We start from the raw sequence: 22,037 nt of genomic DNA, 5'->3' as shown, positions 1-22,037 counted from the left end.
TGTAGCCCACGCTGAGGCTGCAGTGTAGTGGCGCGATCATAGCTCACTGCAACCTTGAACTTCGGGGCTCAAGCGATCCTCCCGCCTCGGCCTCCCAAAATGCTAGGATTACAGGCTTGAGCCACAACGCCCAGCAAGCTCTTTTCAATATTAGCAGCCTTGCCCAAAGCGCCTGTCTTGAGTACACTCCAGCCCTTAAAACATTTGGACACACGCAGCTTGGACCCCCAGCTTGGCCTCTTAGTTCGGAATTACAAGGCCAGAAGCAGCCTTCTCTTTCTGTGGCCGCTTCAATCCCTCCTGAATACATCCAAAGCCCTAGCGTTTACTATCTGGGATTGTTCATACACTTTCTCCATCTTCCACCCTCTCCCAAAAGCCTTGTATCACACTGTTCTAAACCCACAAGGTTCTTCTGCCAGGAGCTTTTGCCACCAGTCGCTTCTGCCAGGAGCGACTCAGTACATAGCTCAGACCTGGCATTCACTAACAAATTTTTATGACCATCTAAGACCTAGGGACTAGACTGAGACAATGAAACACACACACACCCCTACCTTGTGGAGGTTATGTTCCAGCAAAGAAGAAAAGAATGAACTTATCTTCCAACAGCTATCTTAGAAATGACACTTTGGGATTACAATTATATGAGGGAAGAAAAATGAATTCAGGTAACTTTTTATAGAGTACTTTGACTCTATACCATCAATCTAAAGGCAAAATTGCAAAGAAATCTTGAACTTTACTTAGATTTGTTGTTTGGTAATATAATGGAATGATTATTCTGAAGCTGAGTAATCAACATATTGACGTGACTGGAAGCCAAGGTTCTTACTGTGCGAATCTGGAATCTGGAAGGGGAAAGTGGAGAAAGAACCCTGATTGACTAGAATTTTTTAAACGATTTTAAAAATATTTAAAATAGATAACATTAATTATTTACTGGCTCTTAACTCTGCTTTCAGAATGCCCCAAGCAGTAACATCACAGTAGAACGCCTAGTGTCTAGATGCTGATTTCTCAACAACAGTCCCCAATAAAAGGAACCAAGGCTGTTCAGGAGAAATGGCCAATTTCTAGGCTTCAGCAGGGAAAGTACGAGGTGAGTCTGGAGCGATTTGTGCTAGAAATTACTAAAGAGGGGGGCTTATCACAAGGACACAGGAACCAGATTGAAGAGGTTTCCGTTAAGTATCAGGGATAAAAATAATGAGGAGTATGAGGGAGCTTGCTGATGTGCTGCAAATGTTACATTCCTATAGGTGGTGAGTGACTGACTACACAGGTTTATTTATGTTAAAACATTCATCGGCTGGACACGGTAGCTCACCCCTGTGAGCACTTTGGGAGGCTGAGGTGGGCGGATCACGAGGTCAGGAGTTCAAGACCAGCCTGACCAACATGGTGAAATCCCATTTCTACTAAAAATACAAAAATTAGCCAGGCGTGATGGCACGCGCCTGTAATCCTAGCTACTCAGGAGGCTGAGGCAGGAGAATCACTTCAACCCGGGAGGCAGAGGTTGCAGCGAGCCGAGATCGCACCACTGCACTCCAGCCTGGGTGACAGAGCGAGACTACATCTCAAAAAAAAAAAAGAGGCCGGGCGTGGTGGCTCAAGCCTGTAATCCCAGCACTTTGGGAGGCCGAGACGGGTGGATCACGAGGTCAGGAGATCAAGACCATCCTGGCTAACCTGGTGAAACTCCGTCTCTACTAAAAAATACAAAAAACTAGCCGGGCAAGGTGGCGAGCGCCTGTAGTCCCAGCTACTCAGGAGGCTGAGGCAGGAGAATGGCGTAAACCCGGGAGGCGGAGCTTGCAGTGAGCTGAGATCCGGCCACTGCACTCCAGCCTGGGCGACAGACCAAGACTCCATCTCAAAAAAAAAAAAAAAAAAAATTAATCAAATTGAACACTTAAGATCTGTGTGTTGGGCTAGGCACAGTGGCTCACGCCTGTAGTCTCGGCACTTTGGGAGGCCAAGGCGGGTGGATCACAAGGTCAGGAGATCAAGACCATCCTGGCTAACACGGTGAAACCCAGTCTTTACTAAAAATACAAAAAATTAGCCAGGCGTGGTGGTGGGTGCCTGTAGTCCCAGCTACTCGGGAGGCTGAGGCAGGAGAATGGTGTGAACCCAGGAGGCGGAGCTTGCAGTGAGCCGAGATTGCACCACTGCACTTCAGCCTGGGCAACAGAGCGAGACTCCATCTCCAAAAAAAAAAAAAAAAAAGAACAAAAAACAAAACAACATTCTAAAATGTGTTACCCTTTTTTCCTGATTTAGAAATTTCAGAGTGAACCCAATCAAATCTTATCTGTAGAGCAGTAGTTCTCAAACTATGTGCACTAGAATCAATTGGGAAACTGTGAAATCCTAATGCCCAAGTTGTACCTCACACCAATTAAGTCAGAATATAGTCTGGGCAAAGCCCAGGCCTAACTACTTTTTAAGGTTCCCAGGTGTTCCATTGTGAAGCTATGTTGAGAACACTGCCCTGTATATGGCTTCTACCCACTGTTGTAATTCTAACTTCTGAGACCACCAATCAATTCTCTTCCTTCTTCCTGGAGCACCTGGGAACACTGAGGACAGCCATCATGTGCCTCTCTTTCCCCTCTAGTCTCTCTTCAGTGTGCAACATCTCCAATTCCTTTAGGCGCTCTTCTGGACTCTGAATTATGGTAAGGTGCTTGCCAGGACACATGCACTCCAAAAGCCATGACTCATAATAACCCCAAACTGCAAATATCCCAAAGTCCACCAACAGAAAATGGACAAATTGTGATACATTCGTATGACTGAATACTGCACAGCAATGAAAACTACACCTATGCCAAATATTGACAAATTTCACAATAACATTGTGAAATATGAAAAGAATACATGATTCCATTTATATAAAGTTAAAATGCAGACAAAATTAAACGACACTGCTAGAAGTCAGAATAGTGGTTACCTGTGGGAAGAAAGGAAGTAGCAGTGATTGGGAGGAGTATAAAGGAGGCTTTGAAGTGTTGACAATGTTCCAGTTTCTTTACTGAATGTGGTTATTCATGTTTGCTTTGTGTTAATGAACTGTATACATACTTGTTTGGGGTATTTTCCTATATGTATGATATACTTCATAATTTTAAAAAAATTTAAAATATTATGAGGTCCAAGATAAAAGATATGAAAATCCATTTTAATCATTCAAATCTCCATGTACAGGATGGTTGTTGCTGTTACCCAACTCTTTCACTCCTCTCTCAGCTCTGGAACCAAAATTGTTTGGGTTCAGTCTCAGCTCTACCATTTAGTAGCTGAGGACCTTGTGCAAATCTGTCTTATTTCCTCAAGTATAAAATGAGAACACTGTCATTTTAGAACACTTCCTCCAGTTTTCACTCAGATAGTTGGTACCTATCATATGTGACATATTCATATGATGGATATGATACTATAGATACCTAATGAGTGACTGAAAACTGGAGGAAGTTAAGAAATATAAAGTGCTTAGAACACAGCCTGGAATATAGTAAGTCATAAATAGTAGCAGCTGCTACTACTCTTGGCCTCAGAGTCTCTGTGGACGTACAAGGGAGAAGCTGGGGTCTTTCCAAGAAGGAAAACTTCCAGAAGAAGAAAATAAAAATTGTTTCCTTCTCTTGAAGCTCCTGGATGAGGTGGATTCTGGCTTCTGCTATCAGTCAGATGTTCAGGCTGGCTCTCACCAAGGGCCCAAAGTAAAGCAGGGGGAGAACAATTAGACAGGAGTATTTCACCACTAAAAAAGGCTTTTATTACAAAATGAATTCTAATAAAACCAGGCCTGGTCTTCAACCCCTCCCGCTGGGTAGAGGCCTAGGGTGGGCTTGGGTGGGGGAGATAGGGATGGGGGGCCCTGAAAGAACAGAGCAGGCTGCCCTCCTCTCATCAGTCTCAGCTGCTGCCCTCCTTTTATAAAGGGCTAGAAGAGCTCTTCCGAAGCCCCTTGAGAGTCCCCATCCTTCCAACCAGGATCCTTCCAACCACTGCTGTCACAGGACCTTAGCAATGCCGCACTGCAGGATCCAGGAGGTCTCAGCTGGCTCTCAGCAGAGGCCATCCAGGGTCACTCAGCCTGAGCGATGGCGTAGGAGAGCAACCACAGCAGCAGGGGACCCAGAGTGAGAACAGCAAGCCAGACAGCAAAGCTGGCCAGGATGAATTTCCGGGCCCGGGCCCCCCAGCGCACTGCCTCCTCGGACCGGCCTGCTTTATGCCGCTCTTCTGCCTGTGGGGGCAGGTTCTTGGTTAGGTTCTCCCACTACTTCTGCCCCAAGGTGTCCATTTCCCCACTTCACTCCCCATTCCCTGTCACAGATGAAAATCTCACATCCAAACTCTCTACCTCCTTTCCAGTTTCTGATTCTAAACTCTCATCTGCAAAATAAGGTACCCATCTCTGCGCCCTGCCTACTTCTCAGAGTGGCCACAGTTAGCTCACAAGATCGCATATGGTAAAGTACTTTCCAATTCTTTTATTCCCCATTCTTTCCAACCATCCAAGATTGATTCAGAATTTCTAACTATTGGCAAGAAATAGTGAGCCTGGAGTATTTCATTCATGCCCAAACACCACCTCATTCTCATAGCCTGATGGGTATCTTTTCCATCTTTTTTTTTTTTCTCGAGACAGTTTCACTCCTGTCGCCCAGGCTGGAGTGCAATAGTGCGATCTCACTGCAACCTCTGCCTCCCAGATTCAAGCAATTCTCCTGTCTCAGCCTCCTGAGTAGCTGGGATTACAGGTGCATGCCACCACACCCAGCTAATTTTGTATTTTTAGTAGAGATGGGGTTTCACCATGTTGGTCAGGTTGGTCTCAAACTCGTGACCTCAAGTTCTGCCCACCTCGGCCTCCCAAAGTGCTGGGATTACAGGTATGAGCCACCGTGCCCAGTCTCTTTGTCATCATTAAGGGCCCTTTTTAGGATTTTGCCCTAATGGAACCCAGGAGTTCTTACAGTAAGTTTCTGTTAAAATATGTCTAGGGTTGAGAAAATTCCAGCATTTAACTTAGCCTGTGTAGCCTTTCCTAAAGGACATGTGCTGTTTCTTTTTCTTTTTTTTTTGAGACGGAGTCCGTCACCAGGCTGGAGTGCAGTGGCATGACCTCGGCTCACTGCAACCTCCAACTCCCTGGTTCAAGCAATTCTCCTGCCTCAGCCTCTACAGTAGCTGGGATTACAGGCACGCACCATCACGCCCAGCTAATTTTTGTATTTTTAGTAGAGACGGGGTTTCACCATGTTGGACTGGATGGTCTCAATCTCCTGACCTCGTGATGTGCCCACCTCGGCCTCCCAAAGTGCTGGGATTACAGGCCTAAGTCACCGCGCCCGGCGGACATATGCTGTTTCTAATAGGCTTTTTGAAATGGTGAAGCCCTCTCAAAAACCCAGTAGTGTCTTTCAGACTCCTAGAGATTGTGCTTATCACCGTTCAACAGCCTCTAGCCTTGCCCCCTCCAAGTCACCCTCGATGTAGGCCTTGAGAGTGGATCTTTCTAAAACTCAAATCTAACCACGTCACTTTCCCCTGCAGGAACCACTCAATGCCCCCCAGTACTTTCCAGATAAAGTCAAAACTCTTAAGCACAGAACTGGAGGCCCTAGGAAATCTGGGTCCTCTAGCTTCATCTCTCACTATTCCTCACTGGTCCAGTCGTGCCCCACAGGCCTTTGTACACACTGCTTCCTTTATCTGGAATGCCCTTCCACCCTTATTCACTCACGCTTTAAGGTTAATTCCCGTCACCTCTCCTAGGATGCCTTTCCAGTTACCTACTCTACCACATACTCATATATAATTATATACATAGATCCTCCCTGGCTCTCAGACTGTCCTGTGCTTCCTATATTATGGTACTGATGAACTGCATTCTATTAATTATCCTTTTTCACTGTCATCTCTTTCATTAGACTATGGGTCCTCTGATGGCAAGGAACCCTGTCTTACTCTTAATTCTGGCACTAGGCCCAGAGCACTGATAGGTATTCAGTGACTAATCAATGTAGATAGATCAGATACATGAAACCATTGCCTTATACCCACCCCCCTGTTCCCATGGGAATTGCACTCCTCACCTTGATGGCAAACACCAGAGCCATGACTCCCAGGCAAGAGCAGCCACAGATAATGCTAGTAGCTGCCAAGCAGCGGAGGCGGAGCCAGCAGCAGCGGATGGGGGATGGAGGATGAGCAGCTTCCGTGTTGCCCATCAAGATCTCCACTGCCTTCTCCTCGTCCTCCATCACCTGTGGGCGATAGTCAAGGTACTTGTGAGCCCAACAACTGAGCCCTTGGCCTTGCTTGCTCAGACTCCACCCCTCGGAGCACTCTGTTCTCATGGCATAGCCTGGCACTCAGGAATGCTGCCTTACTGGGAAATTCCTCTAGTGACTCACAGAGCAGAAGAGGAAATGTGATGTGTGGCTGGAATCCTTTTACCTGAGCTTGAGGTTCTGAGTCTTTGAAAGCAAGCCAATGTAGACAAGGCATTATCTGTATTATTTAGTGTTACAAGTGGGAAGAGGCCAAATGACAGGTGCACACCAAGCAGCAGGAGAAACAGAAACTCTTGAAAGCTGCTATGAATCTGTTATTTTAATCTGTATTTCAAAGGACCCTACAATTCCCCCAGATTCCCAAGAGGCTGCCCCCTGAGTACTATAGATGTCAGAGAGCAGAACCCTAGGTACTGCACCCCACTTCAAGAAAAGCAGCCATTTTACATGAAAACAGTTATGGGAATGGAGAAAGGTAAGGAAAATATACCCAAGTAAGCCCTTTTTTACCGCTGAAACCAAACACCAAAAAGACCTTACTTCCCTAAGTCAGGTCTTCCTCTGCTATGCTGCCTCCCTGCCACCTCCTCTCTCTATTTTAACCCAGGCCACACAACACAATCAGACTAGTACACTGGGTCCAAATGACCTCATTATCACACAGAAACCTGCATAATGATGCCCTACTTAATTATTTCTCGTCTCCCTACTTCTCAGGTCCTCTAGGCCCTGGCATCAAACCACCTTTCTACCCTTATCTCCAACCATTCTCCTACAACCCACACAAAATGAAACCACAATGGCTCCCTGAACCCAAGTAACAAAGGATAGGAAAGGTGAAAGGGGTGAGACAAGCAGAGCGCAAAGAATGATGTGTGCCAAGAAGCTGCAGGGAAGTAGATACAAAGAAGTAACTCGGATGAGGTAAACAGAGTCAACAGGAAGACACAAGGAGGGCCCAGGGAGTGAACAGAGAATATAAAATGAACAGGGCTCTTACCTGGCTATAGGCTTTGAGGGACTCTGAGTTTCGGCTCCTGCCTCAGCTTTGGTTTGGCTTGGGTGGTGATGGAGCTGACTCAGGGCTCCAAGCCAAGCCCAGGGGTGGGGTTGAGTGGCCAGCCACCACCTGAAGAGCTCAGGGAGCTGGGAAGGGGTGTGGCTGACTCAAACCAGTTTGGCTAGATGAAGAGCCGGGGAGGGCCCAAGGGATGGACCAACTGGAGCTAGGACGCCTGCCCTCTGGAAAAAGGAGTGAAAGGAAGCACCTGAGCAAGAGGGATAAAAGGGAAAGGTCTGAGGCATCCAAGAGCTCCGAGGAACGTCTAGGAACCAAGGGAAAAGAAAGGAGGAAAAGGATGTCTGTGACTTCAAACTGACTAGGGAAAGGCACCCTACCACATCAAATTCACCAATCTTCCCTTTTCTTGGGTAGGTTTCTACTTGGAATATACAGTCCTAGGCTAGAGATCAGGTGCTAGGATCTTTGCAAGAGCAAGAGGGAAGAGAAAAACGATGCCCAAGTTCCCACCCAACCCTCCACCAGACCAGAAAATCAGAAGCCTCCTTACGCGGATGCTCGTACAGAAACTAAGTTTATTATTTTTTCTTCTTAAAAAAAAAAAAAAAGAAAAAAAGAAAAAAAGAAAAAAACCTCATTGTAGAGAAGCCCCTCCCCTTTCCCCTAAGGGTGGGGGGCTGTGAAAGACAGCTGGGGAATCAAGTACAAGGGGGTGGGGACAGAAACTATCTTGCCACCCTTAACACTGCCCAGCCACGTGGGGTGAAGGGGAGGGGGACTGTGATGATCCCCATTTCCATGACAACCAGTTGCCTACCCCCTACTTTGGTGGGAAGAAGGGAGAAGGCCCCTATGTCTCCCTGGAGGCTTTCCCCCTCAAGACTTCAAGTAGTGGTTAACAGAGTCAGGCCTGGTCATGGAGGGAGCGGCCACGGTGGAAAGCCTAGGTGGAGGGGCAGCCCACTCACGTCTTGGCCTTGCGGCCTCTGTAACTAACAGTAGGGCCAGTCAGGGAGGGAGGGGCACTGCTGCGCAAGATGCGCTGGTCCCCTTGGTTGGTGGTCCCAACAAGCCGGCGGGGACCAGGACGTCGGCGTGGGGTCCCATCCCCTTCCTCCTCCTCACCTGAGGCTTCAGCCTCAGACTCCTCTACCGAACCCTCAGGCCCCAGGGGACTTGGGGGCTGTAGGCGGCCCCGCTTTGCCAGCCCAGGACCCCCACCAACTGGGGCCCCTGCTCGTTTGCGAGGCACCTTCTCAGTCTCTAGTGGGGGGACTAGAGACCCTGGACGCAGCCGGGTCGAGCGCAGTTTTGGGGCTAATGAGACCACAGGTGGTGTCAATTCCAACCCGCCTGGCCCGCTATCTGCTAAGTCCAGGTCATCCTGAATTACAGCCACCACCATGGACCCTCCACTCTTCCGTCCTCGCATTCCTTCTGCTTCAAGCCGAAGGCGGGCCAGGCGGGTGAGGGGGCGGCTTCCATCCTCATCAGAGGAACTACCCTCACTCTCCCCTTGGCCCTGCGGATGCCGTCGCCTCCCCAATCCACAGCTCTCAAGGACAGAAGTGCTGTCACGGTCCAACACAGGGAGCTGGCTGGGCCGAGGTGATGGAGGATTCTTGGGAGGTCGGCCCCTCTTCCGTTTGGGTGGGGACGTTGAAATGGTGACAGTGGTGACCGTGTTGGCAACAGTAGCAGTGGGACAAGCTAGCAGTGGTGGGAGTGGGGTTAGGGGTGATGGGTGTGGGGGTGGCTGTGTCCGACTTTCGGAGTTGCCATCCCCTGGAGAGGAAATGGTCCCAGGGATGGGCAAATCTCGTGCCTTAGGGGGTCGCCCTCGCCGCCTTTTCTCCACAGGTGACAGGATAGGATTGGGTCTGTGAAGTGGCTGGGGTCCAAGAGGCTGGGGCCCAGGAACAAACTGTGGTTCCAGGACAGGCTCTGCAACAATTAGGGTCTCAGGCTGAGGGACTGGGTCAGCCCCATTGGTTTTTCCCTTCAAGGTGGATGAGGGTGCCTCATCCACACCTCTCCCAGCATCTGCTGGAGACCTGTTCTTCTTGGGGGGCCTCCCCCTCCGACGTTTCACAGCAGGTGGGGTGATGGCAAGCAGTGCTCCGTCTCCATTCTCTGGGGTGCCACCACCAGTCACCCCCAGCTCAATGTGACGGCGAGCAATGAAGGGCTGTTGGGGTGGAGTGGGCAGTGAGGATGAAGGAGCAGCTTCACAAGGCCCACCAATGGGAGGGGAGGATTCTGGCCCTGACATGCTGCGGACAGATGGGCTTCCTGGGCTGGCGCTAGTCTCAGAGACCCCAGGCACTAGGGTGCTGGCAGCTCCCCGCTGCTGCCGCCGCCGCCGCACCAGTTCCTTTTCCTCTACCACAGTTACTAGCCGTCCTGGCAGCTTTCGAAGCACTTTGGGGCCTGGTGGTTGTCCTGGCCGACCAGTTCCTTGACCCCTAATTTCCACATCAGCACTGGTGCGACGCCGAGGAGGTCGGGCAGGTGAAGGACCCTCAGGCGAGGAAGTGGCTGAAGATGAGGTGGATGGAGCTGCAACCTCAGGTGTAACAAGTTCCTGTGGCTTCTCTGGGCTGGAGGTTGGGGTCTGGGCCTCTGCCAGCTCTTCCGAGGTCCTGTCAGCTTCCAGTGGCTCCTGAAGTGGCTCATCAGATGCTGCTGAGGGTGGGAGCTCCAGGCCATTGCTCTCACTCACACACTGAAGGTGCAACTCCTCACCTTCAGGCAGCACTGTAAGGGTGGTGCCCTCAGCAGAATCTGGTGCCTCCTGTTCTTGACCGTTAGGGACACTGCCAGCCTCCAAGGTCGGGCTGGGTGCAGAAGGGGTGAGAGAAAGGTTCTTCTCAGACACAGGCAGGATCTCCACAGCAACTGGCAACAGATCTTTAGGGGGCACAAGAGTAAGTGAGGAGGTTTCTGAACTGGCCACAGAAGCCAGCTCCAGGGACTCTGGAGATGCCAATGCCTGGGCACACAGTTCTGCCTCAGGCCTCAAGCCCAAGGGGAGGTTGGTGACTGGGGGAGAAATGGGCACAGAAGGTGGACCAAGCAAGAGAGGAGGGGAAGGAGTTAAAAGACAGGTTTGGGCTGGAGGCGGTGTATGAGCTGGTGGAGGGGTACAGGCGGGAGGAGGGGTGCAAGCAGGAGAACAAGGAGGAATCTGTGAAGGAGGGGGAGGAGAAGGCAATATATGGACAGGGAGAATGGTTATTGGATTTGGGGTTGAAATGGGTACTGGGGCAGAGACTGGGACAGGAACAAGGGCAGGAATTGCAGCTGGAGCTGAAGCTGGAGTGGGTCGAGGCCTAGGTGCTGGCCTGGAAACTCTCTCCCTGGCAGGACTGCAGCGGGGCGGTGTGGTGGTGCTGCGAGTTTGATGGGCGGATATGACAGGAGTGTGGTTTGCCCCTTGAGTCTCAGCCCGGGCTCCACGAAGACGCTCACTGACACGAGTCCCCGGTCTCTCAGGGGCCTTGGCCTTTTTACTGCGCCGATGGGTGCCTCCACCAGTCCCACAGGAACTCTCATCCCCAGCCCCCGGCCCCTCCTCCTCCTCTTGGGGTAGGCGGAACACCTCCTCCTTGGCTTGGTCCAGGTCTTTGCGGGCAGCTTCCACTTGCTCCTACAACAACAGGGCCCACAAGTGGTCAGAAGGAGGCAAGCAGAGTAGAGAGTGAGTAGAAATTAGCAGCTTCCAGGGCAGGCGCAGTGGCTCATGCCTGTAATTCCAGCACTTGGGGAGGCTGAGGCCAGCGGATCACCTGAGGTCAGGAGTTCAAGACCAGCCTGGCCGACATGGTGAAACCCCGTCTGTACTAAAAATACAAAAACTAGCCAGGTGTGGTGGCACACGCCTGTAATCTCAGCTTCTCGGGAGGCTGAGGCAGGAGAACTGCTTGAACCCGGGAGGCAAAGATTGCAGTGACTCGAGATTGCACCAATACACTCCAGCCTGGGTGACAGAGTGAAACTTTGTCTCCAAAAAAAAAAAGAAAAGAAATTAGCAGCTTCCGACTGCCAGTCCCATCCCTGGAAATACTCACTTCTGCCTGTTTGAGCTCCTCTCGGCTCACCTCCTCCAGTGAGGCCTCCAGGAATTTCATGGCATAACGCTCAATGGGGGTCAGCTGCAAGGAGGAGCAGTGATGATAAACGTAGGAACCTGGTACCCAAGGACCCACCACCCTTATTTATTCCCACCAGGGAAGACAGAAGGAGGGTCACAAGCCCAGGGGAAGCAGTAAAGTCAAGAACTAGTGGGTCCAACACTGACTGACCTGTTCTACGAGGGCAGCAATTTCCTGCTCAGCCCGGGACATCTCCTCATCCTCAGCCCCAGGCCGGCCAGCCTCCTCTCCCTCACAAGCAGGAAACCCATCGTTCTCATTAAATTCTGCAAGCTCAGCCACCTGTTCAGCCTTGGCCTGGGTGGCCGCACGGATATCCTCTTCATCTTCTGCCCGACACAATGCCTACCAGGGTGTATAGAAGGAAACAAAAACATGAGACTACAAGTACTTCACATCATGTGATTTGATTCAGGCAAAAACTTAAGACCAAGCATACACCAAACTAGGTTTGCAATAGAACTCAACAACCTCCTAGGCCTCCAGAGTTACCACAACTACTCAGTGGTCCACAAAGGAAGGAACAGATTTTACCAGGACACCCACTAGGGAAAAATGAGTATTTTAGAGATTGCTCGCTCTACCTCCCTTCCTTTAAAGCCAGCCTCAGCTCTCAAAAAACAAAAAAACAAACAAAAAAGCCATCACAGAAAGATGTGAATAGAAATGCACAATTCACCTGGGCACGGTGGCTCACTCCTGTAATTCCAGTACTTTGGGAGGCAAAAGCAGGCAGATCATGAGGTCAGGAGTTCAAGACCAGCCTGACCAACGTGGTGAAACCCCATCTCTATTAAAAATACAAAAATCTGCTGGGCGTGGTGGCATGCGCCTGTAATCCCAGCTACACAGGAGGCTGAGGCAGGAGAATCGCTTGAACCCGGGAGGTGGAGGTTGTAGTGAGCCGAGATCGTGTCATTGCACTCCAGCCTGGGCGAAAGAGCGAGACTCCATCTCCAAAAAAAGTAATATAATGTCAAAAACTGCAATTATTTTTGCATCAACCTAAATACTTCTCTTAAGTGGAAATGCTAATGAAAAGGAAATAATTTTGAGGATTAAATGGTGAGGTGGATATGCTTTGTACTTAATGCCTTTTTTTTTTTTTTTTTGAGACGGAGTCTCGCTCTGTCGCCCAGGCTGGAGTGCAGTGGCGCGATCTCGGCTCACTGCAAGCTCCGCCTTCTGGCAGCCTCCTGAGTAGCTGCGACTACAGGCGCCCGCCACCTCGCCCAGCTAATTTTTTTTTTTTTTTGTATTTTTTTAGTAGAGACGGGGTTTCACCGTGTTAGCCAGGATGGTCTCGATCTCCTGACCTCGTGATCCACCCGTCTTGGCCTCCCAAAGTGCTGGGATTACAGGCTTGAGCCACCGCGCCTGACCGTACTTAATGCTTTCTATTTAATGTGAAACGCTGTTTCAAACACTTATACATAATTAAATCACATTTGGAAAGGTTTTTAAAAGATTTATTTCTTGGCCCTCTCTCAAAATCTATCATAATTTTGGGGTGCTGGGTCTGAGCATTTGTGTGCTTTCAAAGCTTTCCAGTTGGGAGCCTCAGCCTCCCAAAGTGCTGGGATTACAGATGTGAGCCACCCACCATGCCCTGCCCACATTACTTTTAATAGGAAGTGAGGTTCAAAAGAGTGAGGATTGTAACTTGTCTTAACACAATTAAGAAGCATTACTGGAATTCAAAGCTAAAACTAAGGACTCCAAAATCCTGTCTTTTTTCCTACTAAATCATGTGAACCAATAAGCAATGTGCTTATAACTATCAAAGGCTGACTGTAATCTGGGAAGCAGAAAAAACATCTCTTTCCCCTGGACAAGTTCAACAGACTAACAAAGGACAAGATATGCTTTAAGAATTAGCTCAACTTTAGGAACTGCCCACTCTTTTTTCACCTGCTCCAGAATATGAGTCTGCTTGCTGGCCACAGTCTCTTCTTCCTCTTCAGGGGCAGAGGGCACAGATGAGCTAGAAGGTTCCTCCAGGGGCATATCAAACAGCTCTCGGATGGTCTGCTATCGGATAGAACAGAGGGAAGTGTCAGAATCAACAGAATGCTAGTCTTAGGTCTAAGCTGTAAGGCTCTAAGTTGTAAGGCTGATGGTTCTTGGAACTATCAGGGGTGCCACTGGCTGAAGACACAGGTCTGTGAAGGCCAAAGCAGTCCTTTTTTTCTTTTTTGAGACACTTTTGCTCTCGTCACCCAGGCTAAAGTGCAATGGCACCATCTCAGCTCACTGCAACCTCCGCCTCTCAGGTTCAAGTGATTCTCCTGTCTTAGCCTTTCAAGCAGCTAGGATTACAGGCACCCACCATCACGCCTGGCTAATTTTTATATTTTTAGTAGAGACGGGGTTTCATCATGTTGGCCAGCCTGGTCTCGAACTCCTGGCCTCAAGTGATCTGCCTGCCTCAGCCTCCCAAAGTGCAAAGCAGTCTTTTTTAGTAAACAGGAGGAATTCCTAAAGGCACAACAGTTTTCTCCTGCATAGGCTAAAAGATCTTACTTAGTACCTGTTTAAAATAGGCTGTGGTGAAGTTGCCTCCCTCAATGGCCATGTCTCCCAACATTCTCTTCTGATTTGCCTTTTTTAGGATGTTCTCCTCCACTGTCCGTTCACTGATAAGCCTAGGGGGTGATGAAGGCCATGTGTAAGCAGCCAAATATATCCAGGAAACCCCATCAGTAAGGTGAGGGAAGACTAGGCAATACCTATATATGTGAACATCCCGGGTCTGGCCAATTCGGTGACAGCGGTCCTGGGCCTGAGCATCCATGGTGGGATTCCAGTCGCTGTCATAAAAAACAACAGTGTCTGCTCCTGTCAGGTTCACGCCCACACCCCCACTCCGAGTTGAAAGGATGAAGCAGAATATGCGTTTGTCTGCATTGAACCGTTCCATCAAGGCCTAGAAGGAAAGGGAAAAAAAGATGATACTGGGAGACTTATCCCCCGAAACAGGTCTAAGGCTTAGTGGCACCCCCTCTGGAAGCCCAAATCCTGGGAAAAGAAGAGAGAAGCAGAGGTGAGACTCTAAGGGCTGCAGAAACCTGGGTTACCTGTCTCTGTTCAACTCTAGTAGACCCATCCAGGCGCAGGTAGAGATGGCCATGGTAGGTGAGAAACTGCTCCAATACATCCAGCATTCGGGTCATCTGGGTGAAGATAAGCACTCGGTGGCCCTCTGCCTTGAGCTGCCGCAACAGCACTGCCAACGTCTGCAATTTTCCTGAAGAGATATTAAGGGATACAGGGAGCTAGCTACAAGCTGCAACGGGTAGAATGCTTAGCAATGTAAGGCTGGGGTTAAAAGGTAATCAGTGCTTTAGGCCAAAGTTTCAATTAGCCTAGCGGATCAAAAATGTTTAGGCCGGGCGCGGTGGCTCAAGCCTGTAATTCCAGCACTTTGGGAGGCCGAGACGGGCGGATCACGAGGTCAGGAGATCGAGACCATCCTGGCGAACACGGTGAAACCCCGTCTCTACTAAAAATACAAAAAACTAGCCGGGCGAGGTGGCGGGCGCCTGTAGTCCCAGCTACTCCGGAGGCTGAGGCAGGAGAATGGCGTAAACCCGGGAGGCGGAGCTTGCAGTGAGCTGAGATCCGGCCACTGCACTCCAGCCTGGGCGACAGAGCCAGACTCCGTCTCAAAAAAAAAAAAAAAAAAAAAAAAACAAAGTTTAATTACAGCGGGACATGGTGGCTCACGCTTGTAATCCCTGCACTCTGAGAAGCCAAGGCAGGTGGATCACTTTAAGTCGGGAGTTCGAGACCAGCCTGGCCAACATGAGACCCTGTCTCTACTAAAAATACAAAAATTAGCTAGGTGTGGTGGCAGGCGCCTGTAATCCCAGCTACTCAGGAGGCTGAGGCATGAGAACTCAGGCTTGAACCCACGAGGCAGAGGTTGCAGTGAGCTGAGATCCCACCACTGCACTTCAGCCTGGGCGTCAAAGTGAGACCCTGTCACAAAAAATACATATCTATATTCAACGTCATATAAGTTCTTCCTTTAAGGGCTTCACCTCTTTGGTCTGCTCCAGCCTAGAATCTAACTTCTTTGAGTCTAACTAAAAGAGTAGGGGAATACATAACATCGAGGGAAGAACATAATCCTCAATGCTTTATGAGCAAGGGATTCTTAAGTATTACAACAGTCATACCACCTGAAATCCAGAACAGATTCACAGGATAGATGTCAATAAATCCATTGTCACAGCTTACAGACAGGGATTTAAGGTCACAGTCAGAACCATAAAGGCTCTTAGAAGGTTATCTAGTTCAACCTTCCATCAAACACAGAAACAACTTCAACATTTCTGGTAACTCAGTTTGAACTTTTTTTTTTTTTTGAGACGGAGTTTTGTTCTTGTTGCCCAGGCTGGAGTGCAATGGTGCGATCTCAGCTCACGGCAATCTACGCCTCCTGGATTCAAGCGATTATCCTGCCTCAGCCTCCCGAGTAGCGGGGATTACAGGCATGTGCCACCACGCTTGGGTAATTTTGTATTTTTAGTACAGACAGGGTTTCTCCATGTTGGTCAGGCTGGTCTCGAACTCCCGACCTCAGGATCCTCCCACCTCAGTCTCCCAAAGTGCTGGGATTATAGGCCTGAGCCACCATGCCCAGCCTGAACACTTACTTTATTATTTCATTTTTTGAGACAAGGTCTGGCTCTATCACCCAGGCAGGAATGCAGTGGTGCGATCTCGGCTCACTAAACCTCTGCCTCCCGGGCTCAAGCCATCCTCCTGCCTCAGCCTTCCAAGTAGCTTGAACTACAGGTGCATGCCACCATCCTGGCTAATTTTTGTATTTTTTTGTAGAGACAGGGTTTTGCCATATTGCCCAGGTTGGTCTCCCAACTCGTGAGCTCAAGTGATCTGCCCACCTTGGCTGCTCAAAGTGCTGGGATTATAGACATGAGCCACCGGACCCAGCCTTATTTTATTTTTGAGACAGGGTCTCACCCTGTCGCCCAGGCTAGAGTGCAGTGACATGATCACAGCTGACTGCAGCCTTGACCTCCCAGGCTCCTGCAATCCAGCCACCTGAGTAGCTGGGACTATAGGTGTGCACCATTACATCCAACTACTTTTTCAATTTTTGAGGAGAAAGGGTTTCGCCACGTTGCCTGGGCTGGTCTTTACTTGCCTCAAGTGATCTGCCCACCTCAGCCTACCCAAGTGCTGGGATTACAAGTATGAGCCATCACACCCAGCCTTGAACACTTTTAACCAAGACTTTCAGTTTATCTATTCTGAATAGTTTCAATTATAACAAAAACACTTTTTTTACCAAAACATTTATTGAACACATATCAATAAAAATTTTGATTTTCTTCTATTCTAGAAAATTTAAGAAATCTTGAAACGTGTTACTATAGAAATGTCTGTGCAGGGTTGTGGAAGAAACAAGTCACTTATCCAACAGCCATTCTTGGGTAACAGAACCTGATTAACACTGGACAGCTGGCAGAGGTTCCTTGCTCCCAGGTGAAGGAGGCCCCAACCCAACCCCAGAAAATAAATAAGTTGTAAATAAGCCAGAGGCCTTTTTTGCTATTCCCCTTTGTCAGTGATTGCTCTAGGTATGGGCATATAGCTCAGTTTGAGCCAATGAGTTATGAAGCAAAGTCAGCTTGGAGGTCTTTTTTTTTTTTTTTTTTTTTTTTTTTTTTGAGACAGAGTCTTGCTCTGTCGCCCAGGCTGGAGTACAGTGGTGCGATCTCGGCTCACTGCAAGCTCTGCCTCCCGGGTTCACGCCATTCTCCCGCCTCAGCCTACCGAGTAGCTGGGACTACAGACACCAGCCACTACACCCAGCTAATTTTTTGTATTTTTAGTGGAGACGGGGTTTCACCATTCATAGGATGGTCTCAATCTCCTACCTCGTGATCCGCCCGCCTTAGCCTCCCAAAGTGCTGGGATTACAGGCATTGAGCCACCGCGCCCGGCCAGCTTGGAGGTCTTGTGTTCCCAGAAAACTTTCTCAGACTGTTTTGTCTCAACCCCTTGTTTCTTGTTTAGAGGACTGGTGTATACCCTGGAGTTATGGCAGCCATCCTAACATGAAGAAACAAAAGCATGAGACTAAAAAGATAAAAGCTAAAGATGGTACAGCAGGGTAGAAAGATAAGGTCCTGGTCCCTTAAGGCTGGGTGCGGTGGCTCATGCCTATAATCCCAGCCCTTTGGAAGGCCAAGGCAAGGGGATCACGAGGTCAGGAGTTCGAGACCAGCCTGGCCAACATGGTGAAACCCTGTCTCTAATAAAAATACAAAAAACTCACCCAGGCGTGGTGGCGGGCACCTGTAATCCCATCTACTCGGGAGGCTGAGGCAGGAGAATAGTTTGAAACAGAGCAAAACTCTGTCTCAAAAAAAAAAAAAAAGGCCGGGCGCAGTGGCTCACGCCTGTAATCCCTTGGCTTTGGGAAGCCAAGGCCGGCGGATCACAGTGTCAGGAGATCAAGACCAGCCTGACCAACATGGTGAAACCTCGTCTCTACTAAAAATACAAAAATTAGTTGGGCGTGGTGGTGCACGCCTGTAATCCCAGCTACTCAGAAGGCTGAAGCGGGAGAATCACTGGAATCTGGGAGGTGGAGGTTGTGGTGAGCCGAGATCGAGTCACAGCACTCCAGCCTGGGTGACAGAGCGAGACTCCATCTCCAAAAAAAAAAAAAGAAAGAAGGAAGAAAAGGTCCTAGTCCCTGAAAATATCATTAAGCTACTGAAACAGCTACACACCACTATTCTCAGACTGGCTCATTAAGTAAACAATAAATGCTCTTGTGGTTTAAGCGACTGTTAGTTGGTTTTCTGTTACCGCCAAATAATTTTAGCCAACACAAAAAGGTCATTGTCTTTTCCAAAACCAAAATTTACTGTTTACTTCCTGTGCAGTCTTGTACCACCAGACATCTTTTTCCATACACCTAAATGAAAACTCTATGCTGCACTGTCTTACTTCCTATTGTATCCCAAATGATCAGTAAAATGTAACAGACGTTCACAAAATGATCACTGAATGAATGAGTTAGCAGCACATTTTCAACTGTCATGAAAGTCAAATTCATGGCCGGCATGGTGGCTCATGCCTGTGATTCCAGCACTTTGGAGGCTGAGGCGGGAGGATCGAGATCAGGAGTTCGAGATCAGCCTGGCCATCACAGCGAAATACAAAATTTACTAAAATCTACTAAAAATACAAAAATTAGCCAGGCATGGTGGCACATGTCTGTAATCACAGCTATTCTGGAGGCTGAGGTGGGACAATCGCTTGAACCTAGGAGGCTGCAGTGAGCTGAGAATGCACCACTGCACTCCAGCCTGGGCAACTGAGTGAGACTTTATCTCAAAATAAAAGAAAGAAAAAAGAGAAAGTCAAATTTATGAATGTCAAGAATCTAACATGAGGCTTACATTTCTCTATCTTGCCCATAAGCATAACCTAAAAAACCATCTAAACCTTTACAGAAATAGCGAGAGACCTTAAGCGCAGCATCCCTCTGATGTAACAGTCTTACTAGTAAGAAAGGAAGAGAAGCCAAGGGTCCCACATTAGCCAACAAACTCACCGCAATCATACTGGATGAGTCTCAAGTCGGGGAACTGGGTGCGCATGTTACACACAATACGGTGCAAAGGACGAGCCCGGGGCCAGAGCTCAGAGGCCAATTGCTCCTGGAAGGCTGCCTGACGTGGGGCCAGCCAAGGAGGTGGGTGGCAGGCATGCAGGGAAGGGGGAGGTGCCTCCACAGGAGGCATGACAAAGATGAACCTGTGGAAGGAAGGCAGGCAGTGTAAAAGATGGCACTCTGAAATGCCCCAGAAGTTAACACCTTCACCAGCCCTAAGCACTACATCCACTCTGAGGCCCCAAGACCCACTCCCCATTAGCACTTAGCCCTGCCAACCTCTCAATGATTTCTGACAGCTGGTCTAGTCGCTGCTGGGGAAACAGTACAGCCCGGTGGGCAGCCTCGGTATAAGTCCAAAAGGTGGGGTGGCTGGGGCCAGGAGAACGAGGGCCGATGGGGCTGGCAACAGGTTGGGGTAAGGTACAGAAATCCAGGACTTCAGTCCCATACACAGGTGCCAGGGCCCCATGAGCCTCACTAAGTCGGAAAATCCGTTCCAGGCGTTCAGACCGCTGCCGCTTCCGCTTTTCCTCCAGGGAGTCCTGGAGGTGAGAGAAAAACAGAGAAAGTAATCAGGGCCCTCAGAGTCCATATCAAAACCTGACTGTTCTTCCCAGATAGAAATATACAGAAACCATGAGATCCAAAAATACACTATGCTTTTTGTAGTTTTCCAAGTTATCAATGAGAACTATTCTTTTCACAATATTAAGTAACTTCTCTGTAAGAGAAAACTGATCTTTCCTTGCATGCTACCAAAGCAGAATGACTGAATATTCAAAATTAAGATCTACAATTCCAGCAAGTTTACAGAATGGACAATTTATGGGTATTTTCCTATGTAACACTCAACTCCAGGACTACAGCCTTCTTCAAATCACTGACCAGGATACAGAGAGGCCAATCAAATCCAGACGAGGTTTTTGCCAAAGGCCAGACTGGAATGGGGTGGAATGGGAACAGCTAACCAGATATCCAGGTCTCGTCACTCTAAGACAGAAAATGGGCAACCTGGCAGTAAGGAGACCAGGATGACTTTGACCCAATCCTTTCCCATCTTTGTGCTTCCAGTTTCACAGTTTGTAAAACTTCTTTGTATCACTTATTATGCTTGTAGTTACACATTTGTACGATTATTTGACTAACATCTGTCCACTACACGGTAGGCCCCACACAACATGAATTATGCCTTGCTCACCATAATCACCCAGTAACTAGCACAATTAAGCTTCCAATACATCTATCTGTTAACAAAATGAATAAATGAGAGAGACTAGACCCCAGGAGATAGGTGTGAAAAGAGGAGTGTTCCAAATCTCCTTCCTGATTCCAAGTATCACCTCTTGGTTTGAAGTGCTCTAAGTGATGGAAAAAAAGTGTCCTAGCAGAGGGAAAAACCAATAGACTCAAAGAGCTAGTTCCTTTTGAGGCTAGCTCTCAACAGTAACAAAAAGAGAAAATCTGGCCAGGAGCAGTGGCTCAAGCCTATAATCCCAGCACTTTCGGAGGCCTAGGCAGAGCTTGAGCCTCCTGTTCAAGAACAATTTGGGCAACATGGCAAAACCCCATCTCTACAAAAAAATACAAACAAGGGCCAGGCGCGATGGCTCACACCTGTAATCCCAGCACTTTGGGAGGCCGAGGTGGGCGGATCATGAGGTCCAGAGAACGAGACTATCCTGTCCAACATGATGAAACCCCGTCTCTACTAAAAATACAAAAAAAAATTAGCTGGGTGTAGTGGTGCGAGCCTGTAGTCCCAGCTACTCAGGAGGCTAAGGCAGGAGAATCGCTTGAACCTGGGAGGCGGAGGGTGCAGTGAGCCAAGATCGCACACTGGACTCCAGCCTGGTGACAGAGTGAGTCTCCGTCTCAAAAAAAGAAACAAACAAGTAGCCTGGTATGGTGGTACGAATCGGCAGTCCCACCTACTTGGAGGGCTGAGATGGAAGGTTCACTTAAGCCCAGGAGGCTGCAATGAGCAGAGATTGTGCCACTGCACTCTAGCCTGGGTGACAAAGTGAGACACTGCCTCAAAAAAAAAAAACTATTTGTAAACCATACATCTGAAAAAGGATCTGTAACCAGAATATATAAAGAACTCTTACAACTCAATAATAAAAAGATAACCCATTTTAAAAAGGCAGAGGATCTGAACAGATAGTTCTTCAAAGATATACAGATGGCCAACATAGTATTTCAATCACATGAAATAAAGCTCAACATCAGCCAACAGGAAAATTCAAATCAAAATCACAATGAACTACTACTTCACACCCAGCAGGACGGCTATAATCAAAATAAGTGTTGATGTGCCTCAGCCTTTGGGAGGCTGAGGCAGGCAGATCACTTGAAGTCAGGAGTTCAAGACCAGCATGACAAACATGGTAAACCCCATCTCTACTAAAAATACAAAAAAATCTGGCCAGGCACAGTGGCTTACGTCTATAATCCCAGCACTTTGGGAGGCCAAGGCGGGCGGATCACCTGAGGTCAGGAGTTCGAGACCAGTCTGGCCAACATGGTGAAACCCTCTCTCTACTAAAAATACAAAAACTAGCCAGGCGTGGTGATGCCATGCCTGTAGTCCCAGCTACTTGGGAGGCTGATGCAGGAGAATCGTTTGAGCTTGGGAGACGGAGGTTGCAGACAGCTGAGGTGGTGCCACTTTACTCCAGCCTGGGCAACAGAGCAAGACTCTGTCTCAAAAATAAAATATTGGCCGGGCGCGGTGGCTCAAGCCTGTAATCCCAGCACTTTGGGAGGCCGAGACGGGCGAATCACAAGGTCAGGAGATCGAGACCATCCTGGCTAACCCGGTGAAACCCCGTCTCTACTAAAAAATACAAAAAAAACTAGCCGGGCGAGGTGGCGGGCGCCTG

General features: G+C 48.7%; 2 protein-coding genes across 7 annotated transcripts in view; both read right to left on the bottom strand.

Moving 5' to 3' along the window:
* Positions 1-3,764: 3,764 nt before the first annotated feature.
* TMEM265 (transmembrane protein 265) lies at positions 3,765-7,788 on the bottom strand. Of its 2 annotated transcripts, XM_007990179.3 has the most exons (3): positions 7,318-7,788; positions 6,117-6,287; positions 3,765-4,261 (listed from the first exon to the last, which is right to left on the bottom strand). In XM_007990179.3, exons 2-3 carry the CDS (start codon positions 6,282-6,284, stop codon positions 4,100-4,102), a joined length of 330 nt encoding a protein of 109 aa, XP_007988370.1. In that variant the 5' UTR covers positions 6,285-6,287; positions 7,318-7,788; the 3' UTR covers positions 3,765-4,099. The 2 variants fall into 2 exon arrangements, with proteins under 2 accessions (XP_007988370.1, XP_007988368.1); XM_007990177.3 differs by lacking the exon at positions 7,318-7,788 and having other exon boundaries at positions 6,117-6,625.
* Positions 7,789-7,895: 107 nt separating this feature from the next.
* SRCAP (Snf2 related CREBBP activator protein) overlaps positions 7,896-22,037 on the bottom strand; it is a 43,866-nt gene continuing 29,724 nt past the window's right edge. For all 5 annotated transcript variants that reach the window (XM_007990154.3, XM_073015309.1, XM_007990151.3 and 2 more), the window contains 9 exons: positions 19,432-19,697; positions 19,093-19,295; positions 14,570-14,739; positions 14,222-14,418; positions 14,023-14,137; positions 13,404-13,523; positions 11,643-11,837; positions 11,409-11,492; positions 7,896-10,987 (listed from right to left, as the gene is read on the bottom strand). In XM_007990154.3, coding sequence (XP_007988345.2) covers positions 8,303-10,987; positions 11,409-11,492; positions 11,643-11,837; positions 13,404-13,523; positions 14,023-14,137; positions 14,222-14,418; positions 14,570-14,739; positions 19,093-19,295; positions 19,432-19,697 — 4,035 coding nt within the window. In that variant the 3' untranslated portion in view covers positions 7,896-8,302. The remainder of the gene's footprint in view (positions 10,988-11,408; positions 11,493-11,642; positions 11,838-13,403; positions 13,524-14,022; positions 14,138-14,221; positions 14,419-14,569; positions 14,740-19,092; positions 19,296-19,431; positions 19,698-22,037) is intronic.

Source organism: Chlorocebus sabaeus, chromosome 5 (assembly GCF_047675955.1).
Source record: "Chlorocebus sabaeus isolate Y175 chromosome 5, mChlSab1.0.hap1, whole genome shotgun sequence".
Taxonomy (NCBI): domain Eukaryota; kingdom Metazoa; phylum Chordata; class Mammalia; order Primates; family Cercopithecidae; genus Chlorocebus; species Chlorocebus sabaeus.
This window is presented reverse-complemented; position numbering and strand designations above follow the sequence as displayed.

What these genes read in the sequence shown, in the direction of transcription:
- TMEM265 (XM_007990177.3), bottom strand. Translation starts at nt 6,380, where the DNA reads ATGAGAACAGAGTGCTCCGAGGGGTGGAGTCTGAGCAAGCAAGGCCAA. An exon ending in CTCTGGTGTTTGCCATCAAG is followed by an intron (nt 4,262 to 6,116) that starts GTGAGGAGTGCA and finishes CTGCCCCCACAG; the next exon opens with GCAGAAGAGCGGCATAAAGC.